General features: G+C 43.8%; 1 protein-coding gene across 1 annotated transcript; it reads right to left on the bottom strand.

Moving 5' to 3' along the window:
- Positions 1-1250: 1250 nt before the first annotated feature.
- On the bottom strand, positions 1251-8725 carry RPL7 (ribosomal protein L7). The gene is made up of 7 exons (XM_040068514.2): positions 8669-8725; positions 7464-7566; positions 6587-6753; positions 5823-5960; positions 5365-5474; positions 4111-4321; positions 1251-1315 (listed from the first exon to the last, which is right to left on the bottom strand). Exons 1-6 carry the CDS (start codon positions 8680-8682, stop codon positions 4113-4115), a joined length of 741 nt encoding a protein of 246 aa, XP_039924448.1. The 5' UTR covers positions 8683-8725; the 3' UTR covers positions 1251-1315; positions 4111-4112.
- Positions 8726-9677: the final 952 nt, after the last annotated feature.

Here is a 9677-nt window from a genome sequence, read left to right as displayed (position 1 = left end):
GCTCTTGCAGAAATTGGCACAAAAATCAGTGAATTTTATACAGATCCTTCACTGGTGGTTTTAACACAGCTTGCCTGTACCTGACCTGAAAAAAAACATTTCAGTCAGAGCAGACACAACTTGTTGATCTGTTGCACCAAATACCTCAGCAAGCTGACTCCTCCAGTAAAGTGCTTGCAAGATGAGAAATCAGTTTGAATGCAGTTACGTGTTTTACTAGTCCCTGGCTTTCTAATCTGTTCTCTGCTACACCTACACATTTATCAGCAACTGCTCATATCCTCATGAATCCTGTTCTCTTCCACTTTATAATATCTGCAGTCCAACACTGCAAGCGAATTATGTAATTCAACTGAGTAAATACCTTGAATGTAGGGAAAAAAAAAAAAAAATACTATTTTAAGTCTCTGATGCTTCCTTGGGAAAAAATGCCTGAAGATGTTCAAAGCTGGAATTATCCAACTCAGAGGTCCCCAGCACTGGAAGGACATCAACCTATTGGGGAAAGCCCAGAGGGCCATTAGGAAGATTAGAGGGATGGAGCACCTCTCCATGAGGAAAGGCTAAAGGAACCAGAATTATTCAGTCTGGACAAGAGAAGACTTCAGGGTGACCTAATTGTGGCTTTCCAGTACATGTACTACAATAAAGACGGAGAGGGACTTTTTTACCAGGGTATGTAGGGACAGGACAAGGAGGAATGGCTTCAAAACAGAGATTTTAAATTTTAGGAAGAAATTCTTTACTGTGAGGGTGATGAGGCTGGAACAGGTTGCCCAGAGAAGCCGTAGATGCCCCATTCCTGGAAGTGCTCAAGGCCAGGTTGGTTGGAGCTCTGAACAACCTCGTTTAGTGAAAGGTGGTCATGGCAGGGGCACTAAAACTAGATTTTATCTTTAAGATCCCTTCCAACTTAGGCCACTCTTAGATTCTCTGATCTTAAGACATTAAGAACAGATTTACACTTGCTGCTTCTTTACATTAAACAGCTTCTGGTGCACAACTAAACACAAACCCTGCCCACTCAAGAGTACACAGCTCAGTTTGTCATTTATTGTTGCAACTCAAAATCTCATCTCTTACCTGCACAAATCCTTCCAAATTTTCTTCCTCCAAATGAAGGTTAAGCTGTATCTGCATACTGCGAATTCAAATTATGGCTCTTTGAAACACGTAACTCCAAACTGAACCTGAAAAACGCCACCACTTTAGAAGAGGATCACAAAAAGAGATCAATCAAGACAACAGACTGTTTTGTGCAAGTTTGTTTTATTAACAGACCAGACTTTGAAATATTGCAGCTGGGCATCTTTACCTGCAAGGCAAAAAAGAAAAAGAAATCATTAGGCACATGTGGATCTGAAACAACTCTGGCCACATGAAAAAGTAATACATTTTTACAGTTTGTAATTTTGGCTGAAAACACTCATTTTATTTCACTGGATTTAAGACTGCAGTAGTCTCACACATGGTAACTAACTAACTTCTACATTAACATCTCTTTACTGAAAACAGAGATTCTTGAGTACCAGATCTAACAGGATAAACATTTCTACCTTGAACCATTAATACCTATACTTGATATTTAAAGACATGCCAAGACACTGTACATATTCTAACTTTTGCTGCACTCTCATTTTTGGCTTATTTCAGAGACTGTTTACATGCAAAAACGAAAGCAAAAAAGCCAACTTGGGTCCAGTTCCTGTAAAGCTTGCTTGAAAAATTGATGAAATCGAGTATGTTGGAAATATTGATTGTCAACATTTGCTTTCAAGTACTATGCTCTTTCCTCCCAGTCTATACAAAGAAATCAGTACTGGAAGTCCAGTTTTTTCATTCACTTGAGACTATAACTTAAGAAATAAGTGACAAATAGAATAAAAAATAAAGACAAATAGCATGAAATTATCTGGTTATAGGAAAGAGGAATACTCTTCTTCATATAAACAGCCCTTCATAATGACATTACCTGTAAAGTACTGCCAGTATGTCATCTGAACCTACTACTTCAGCTTGCCCACAGCCTCAGTAGAAACTACAACATTCTTTTATTTTCTACATGTAGGCTACTTGAATTTTAAACACGCACCCTATTCACAACAGTAGGAAAAGAAAGTTGAAGACACAAGGACAATCAGTTATCTTAGATTCAGTCTGCAGAAAAAGTCTAACAACTGCTTATAAGCATAAAATAAGAAACTGCAAGGTCCCTTCCCAAATTAAAAGATGAAGTAAAGCTCTAATGTATGCCACTTATATATGATGCTGAGCTACAAGTCCAGTGAAAAACAACCAGATGAATGAATATCCCTTGTTTCTCTGCCGATATACCAACCCTCACAGGCATTTACAACTGCAAGTAGAAGCTTCCTATCAAGAGGAAGGCTCCTGAAAATGACATACCAATATACATCTGATGTTTAGCAGGGAAGATGGAGGAGAAAGGATCTACACCAACAGAAAACCTGCACTGTTTTCATTAAAAACAGCATCATGCTCAGAAATCAGACAGAAGCATACAGTCCTCCTCAGCCTTGGTAATGCACTAACCTCAAGGACACATCTGCCAATACTGAACTTCAAAGTTTCTGCCATGAGCAGCAAAATTTCTACAAGAATAGTAGTGGGAGTAACTTAACATCACCCCAGGCATCAAATGTTACAATTCTGCTTCTCAGAGTTACCAACATCTTCTCATAGTTGAGCTAAAATCTTTTCAAAACCCTGTCCCCAGCAAGGAACTATTTTCCTGAAGCTGGAATTTCCACATGCCATGTAAACAGTGCTGACTTCACAGATGGGAGATAACAGCACAACATGCAAGGAGCTTGAACTGAGGAAATCAGCAGCCTACCAAAAAAGCTTCAAGAATTAACGCTGTCAATCAAATGGAAAGTATTTCCTATATTTCCTTTAGCTCCTTGGACAGAAAGCGGACCCCAATGAGCTCAATTTGCTGTGCCTTGGCTGTAAGAATATTTTTATAAGACTTGAGAAAAAAAAAAAAACAATAACAAAACAGCAAAATAACATAAAACTTCCTTCAGAAACTTTAAATTCTGAGAACTCATCCAAATGCAGCTGCGCCTGTTTTAAACTGTGAAGTCACAACGCTACCCATTTTTTATGAACCAAACCTCTGAAGCTAGAAACTCGTTACTAAACTGCATATCTATCTAAAAGAAAAAACAGAACCCTACAAAAAACAATCAAACAACAAAAACCCACGCCAAACAAATCCCAATCAAAAAAACCATTCTGACTTTGGAATAACTAGTTTGGGGAAAATTGGGTCTTCGACATCCTTTCCAAATATCCTAACACAATGAAGTTTTCTTAAGTTTCAGCATGTCAAACCAAAAAGATATTTGACTGAAACGAAGATATGGGCAACACTGAAGGTAGTTTAGTGTCTAAAAAGGAAAACAAAGCACAAGAACTCTGAAAAAGAGTGTTGGCTTTAAATGGCAGAGACTTCTCACCAAAGCAGAAACAGCAGTGACAACAACAGCTAAGACGTTGTTTGGAGTAGGTCCTACCTTTAGGACTCAGCTGTCACTGTTAAATCACCTTAAATGTTAATAAACCTTCTCATTTCTAAAGAACAGACTACTCAAAAGAGCAAACTGGCATTTCAAAATTAGCCACTTGGTCACTATACACGAAAGCTTTAAATGAATCATTCTGAAGCTTGAAGAAGCTGAAAATTTATACCAGTCCTAATCAGGCTTTTCTAGAAAACCTGAAAAAAACACGGTACCTGCAATCACAAAACTTAAATCATATTAACAGGTCATTAATGAGGCTTGAAAGTTTTAGCCAAGGTCTCAAGGCTTCCCAACATAAAACCAAAAAAAGGCTTTAAAACAAGTTATTGGTAATGTCTGTATTTCCTAAACATATCAGCTACACTGACAATTTAACTTCCCCAATATTTAAGCTTTGGTAAGACTTCCAAAATAAAACCACAACACTGTATTGTTCAAGTAGCTTTATACTGTAGGTACCACCCAAGAGTAAGTGAGCATCTATTAAACTTGAATGTCTGACAAATAACAACAGCAGCCTGCAGAGCTGAACAGTTGATTGCCTTGGGCAGTATCTCACCATTAGTTCATTCTCCTTATGAGCCTGTTGATCTGGTCTTCTCTGTTACCAGCATCGCCACCTTCCACAAAGTGGATCGTTTTCTTCTTCATTCCACCCCGAGGAGAGGATAACTTGAAGGGCCAAAGGAAGTTGTTCACAACTTTGAAATTCTTGCCAACAGTGTAAATTTCATGGATCACATCTTCCATGCAGATGATGCCAAGCTTTCCTAAAATTCAGACACAGTTTTGAGAAAGACTTCAGAGGCACTGGTCAATAACAAACTAAAAATTATCACATTGTTACTGTCATGCCTACTTATTTTGATAAACTTCAGGAAATCAGAAACCACTCACTTTGTCATGAAACTGAATGACTGACTTTTCCAATTAAAATGGATTAGCTGCAACAAAGTCAACTTTTAGATGGCTCATTTGGCAAGAGGCATCAGTTTCAACTGTTAAATATTTGCTGCCAGCAGAGAGGAACAACAAAAAACAACCCACACTTACTCTTAGAAAAACAGACTGTTCTTTGGAGAAAATCTAGATTAAATACACCTAAACCACTGCTATGTGTAACTCAGGGAAATTCACCAGCGATTAAGTTAGGCTGCTGAATAATGCTACAGCATGTTTCCTTAATGCCTTTCCAGAGTCTTCAGCAACATGTTACAAGTTAACTCTCATAAAACACAATTGCTAAATGGATTACATCAGAGTACCTTCAGGATGTTAATCCACAGCACAGGAAAAGAATCACACATAACACAGCCTAATCTGAAGCAAAACGCAAATCAAGCGCCAAAAAACCAGGAGATTTGAGTGGTTGCTTTCACTCATTCTGGCATGACTGCAAGAGAAGGGAGCTCCCCAGAGCAGACCATATCCCGACTGTTCAACACGCTTTGTTTTTACTGAGCACAATGATCACTATTTAGTTCTTTTAAAAAATTTAAAAAGTTCGTCAGATCACAAAAGTCAAAGACAAAATGTCTAATATTTAAGTCTGAAAGTTCAAAACTATGATGACTTTTTCATGCTACAGCACTTTTTTGTTAAAGACCTACTGACCTCCAAGGTTAAGGAGGTTACATTTAACAGGCTAAAATTTGATTCTTTACACCTGTTTTTAATACTTTATGATGGAAGTTACTCCCAGCTTGCTTTGTATTAAGCAATTAAGACAACAGTAGAGATCAGAACTAAACCAGTGACACTAAGGACTGATCAGCAAGCGCCTGGCTTTCCCATTTTGCTCAGCAGAATTTACCAAGGCGTTTCTGGATCAGGCGGTTGTCAGTCAGAGCAATGCGCTGCTTGTTGATCTTGCCGTAACCTCGCTTGTAGATCAGTTCATGCACAGACTTTAGGTTGGGGTAACTGAAACAGTCACATTCAAAAAAAAAATTTTAAGCCTTTGCAAGTCACATTTCATGGTAATGTTAACGTCCCAGATTTGGACTTCCACACCAAACAACTGAAGATCATTTCACCATGTCCCAAACGTAAACACAAAAGCAAGAGAGAAGCAAACACCAAGCTCCCAAGAACACCAGTATGAGAGTGCAATCGCATCTAGCAGCCATTCCCTTTGAAGTACTGCCTTAACCTCATTTTCAATTCACAGAGATGCCAAAGATGAAAAACCCCTGCAAGTCCAGCACAGCAAAACACAAAACCCACCCAACACTTGCACCCTGATTAGGTACAACTGTGCCTTTCACTCACCCCCAGGCAATGTAGGGTTCAACAATCCGCAACATGTTGATGGAGGCTTTGTTGAGTTTTACAAAGGTGCCGTTAAAAATCTGCCGCAGGCGAAGAAGCTGCAGAACCTTTCGAACCTTTGGGCTGACACCATTGGTACTGGAGAAGAAAGCAACACAGCCCATTTATCAACATCCCAGAAACACCAGGTATCTAAGAAACAGCCCCAAAACACAATATGGAAACAGACTTCATGAATTACACAAACAAGCTTAGTAAATCAGCTTACTATTGCTATATATTTCAGTAAGAAGGTAAAACATCTAGTTCATGAAAAGAAATCTCAAATAAGTATTACACTGAAACAATTTAGAACTAGCCTTGTGCTGTCCTCAACATATCCAATCACACCTTTTTTTAGCTTTCTGTAACACTTTACCAAAGTAGAACAAAACAAACACTTGAAGAATAGCTCAGCAGAATGTTTAGGAATAGGGGCATGTAATTTTATCAAGTTTAAAGGTGAGAAAGAGTAACTGTCTGCATGTATTTTCAGCCTTGTCTTAAAAATCAGGGATTCCTAAAGACAGCAGGCAGCAAAATGATTTAGCCCTTAATTAAACACACCTCAAGAGCATGTACAATATCTATCAACAACTTCTCAAGCCACTGGTAGAAGGCTTTATCTTGTTAATATATTTAAGCCCTCAAAACAGAGAGCCAACAGGAAAGCCAACTTCAGTACTTTTGGGCATAAAACTGCTTATACCTGTATGCAACCTTACCCCCTTATCCTGATCACAAAGGCCAGTTTTGGCTCAGCTGGCACATAGTAATTGCCAGCCTTCCGGGCCATCCTGGCCATCCGGATCTCCTGCCTGTACATGTGCCTGTACTCCTTGTGGTAGGCCTGGGCTCTCGCATAGATGAGCTTCCTTTGCGCCTTGCGGTACTGCAATAAATTGGAAATTGCTTAAAGTTAGTGTCTTTTAACATGTGAAAATCACCTTCAAGTGACATATTCTAGAACTTCCCCCAAGTAACACAGATCAGTATCACACAGCTCAGAACCCTCAGTGATGCTCCAGAGAACCTGGCAGGCTTCACACAGCAACCAATGTTATCATTCCTGACTCTTCATCAGCACTGCAGTGATAAAGAGTAATGGGTACAAATTGAAATACGGAAAATTTAGGTTAGATATAAGAAATTCTTTATAGAGAGAGTGGTGAGACACTGGAACGGGTCACGCCAGGTGGCTGTGGATGGGCCAACCATAACAGTGTTCAAAGCCAGGTTGGACTGGATCTTTGAGCAACCTGGTCTAGTGGAAGGTGTCCCAGTCCATGGCACGGAGGCTGGAGCTAAATGATCTTTAAGGTCCCTTCCAATCCCTTACAGTTCTAGGATTCTCTGCTCTCACATCAAGCTCCCCCTCACAAAGGCCTTTTGCCCGGTACAAGACTAACTTCAGCGTTACAGATGTTGTACATTTTACCCTTAAGTCTGCCCAAAACTTTGTTATCAGCCACTAAAAGCATATTTTAGTCCAAAACATTAAGAAAATATCGTCATACTGTGGTACTGCGTCCCATCAGTAGTAGCAGCAGCTGCTACTGCAGCAGCTAAGCAATCTGAGTAGAGGGATCAGAAAATATTCACCTTTTTTATAGCCAAAATCTTCTTCTGACGTTTGGCTTTCATGACCGCATAGGCCTGCCGCTTCTTCAGCAGGCTCTCGGGCACAGAGGGCACCTTCTTTACTCTAAATGAAAGTAAGAAATAAAAGCTTTTAGCTGCTAGAAAGGAACTCAATGACATTACATCCGACAAACATCAAAAGTCTCAAACACAACATACGTGCAGACCTCACTACCTTGCGCCACTTCACTGTGTCTTCCTCATCCTCACTGTTCCCAAGCCTGGAACAGCATCCCAGGACAGCTCCCTGGGACTGACCTGGGTGATTTTCTGCCCCATTCACATTTGGTACCAGACAAGAAACCCTGACAGACCAACCAGAGCTGCACATAACCCTAACAACAAAGACTTGTCCTATTTTGCTACAACTGGTAATAAAACAGAGTCACTTCGAGTTAACCTTTCAATGAACGTTTACTTCAACGGGTGCTTGAACACGAAAAGCTTATTTGGCAGTACCGTGAAATTTATTTCACAGGACTCTGAACTTGCTCAGATTATCAGAGTGGGTGATGTTGGAAGGGATCACAGTGGGTCAACTGGTCCAACTTCCCTGCTCAAGCAGGATCATCCCAGAGCGCACAGCACAGGATTGCATCCGGATCGTTCTGAACACCCCAGCGAGGGAGACTCCATAACCTCTCTGGGCAACCTGCTCCAGTGCGCGGTCACCCGTACGGTAAAGTTCCTCCTCCTCAATTTCACGCAGAACTTCCTGAACATCACTTTCTGACCCGTTCCCTCTTTTCCCTGAGATTTTAAACTCTCAAACACGACAAAACTTGTCAGAACGGCGTTTAGAGCCACTATCACCCTGACGAGCGTCTACACCGACCGGCGGACAATCACTCCCTCCTCCGATCCCCACACAGCCCTGCTCTCCCGCTCAGCCCGGCGGAATTCGCCGCCCCGGTCCCACATTCCCGGCGGCGACGACGCTCGGGGCCCGCTCTCCCTCCCCACCCCGCCAAAGGCTGGCGGCCGCAGCCACCGCCTGCAGAAGGGCCTGGCCGGTGGCGGCTCCATCTCCGCCGCGCCGACCCCTCCCCTCCCGCCGCTCCCAGCCCCGGCGGAGGCACGGCGGCCCCGGGGGCGGTGCAGGCAGGGCTCGGGCGGCGCAGCGGCCGCGGATGGAGGCGGATGACAGCGGGCGGGACGGGACTCACTCCTTGTCCGCCATGGTCAGCGCCGGAAGAGAGGGGGTTGCGCATGCGCGGCGCGCTCTTAGCTCATTCGCCCGCGCAGCCGAGGCCCTGCCCGCCGGCAGGACCCCGGGTTTGGGCGTCCGCTCTTGTGCCTGACCGCCGTGCGAGAGCAGGGGTGTCCGGTGAGTGCCTGAGGTAAAAGCGTCCGGGAACTGCTTCCGCCCGGCAGGGCTGGAGCCAGCTGTGTCCCGGGACCGGCTGTGTCCCGAGCACGGGCTGTGACCCGGCACCGGCTGTGTCCCGAGCACCGGCTGTGTCCCAGGATCGGCTGTGTCCCGGCACCGGCTGTGTCCCGGGACCGGCTGTGTCCCTGGCCGGGCGGGAACCGCTCCGCCACCAGACCCAGCCTTCCCTGCAGGAGGCTGAGAACGAGCTCTGTCGTGATGGGGCTGCCAGGCGTCTTGCATGAGGCAGGATTTCCCCTGTTTCAGCCCTAAACCCCGTCTTCAGTGCCTACGGGACGCCACCTCCCGCCCGCGCTCAGCACCGCGGCGGGCATGGAGGCTGAGGGGGGAATGCTGCCCGCGGGATCTTTCACCGGGACGATGAACGGGCAAACGGGCACCACGGGCTCCCTCTCTGCCAGGATGTGTTTTCATTAGGCTGGACGTCTTTTCGGTTCAGCATACGGAATCAGTATAGAACTGCACTGTATAGAAGGGAGGGCGGCTCGGGAAGCAGCGCTGCCCAGCACAGCACCTTGGAAGACAGCTTAAGGTTGTGGCTCCTAAGTCTCATCCTGTCCTGTGCGCGCCTACCCGTGCTCCTAAAAATCACCGGGGAAACGCCGGCACAGCATTACACACGTACGGGAAGAAGAGGAATTAGTGGAACTCTGGACTGTCCGGTGTAAAAAAACCGTGTAGACAGCAGGGTTGGAGATAAGGAATGCCGAGCTCCGCGTTTACTAACTTTATTTGTTGCCAATTAACAACACGCAGAGGTGTCGCACAGCACTAATGTCCGAGAA

The sequence above is a fragment of the Hirundo rustica genome, chromosome 1 (genome assembly GCF_015227805.2).
Source record: "Hirundo rustica isolate bHirRus1 chromosome 1, bHirRus1.pri.v3, whole genome shotgun sequence".
NCBI lineage: Eukaryota > Metazoa > Chordata > Aves > Passeriformes > Hirundinidae > Hirundo > Hirundo rustica.
This window is presented reverse-complemented; position numbering and strand designations above follow the sequence as displayed.

Coding starts and splice junctions, on each gene's coding strand:
- RPL7 (XM_040068514.2), bottom strand. Junction 5,961..6,586: donor TTTGTGATCAGGATAAGGGG/GTAAGGTTGCAT, acceptor TTTCTTCTCCAG/TACCAATGGTGTCAGCCCAA. Junction 4,322..5,364: donor CCTGATCCAGAAACGCCTTG/GTAAATTCTGCT, acceptor TCTGAATTTTAG/GAAAGCTTGGCATCATCTGC.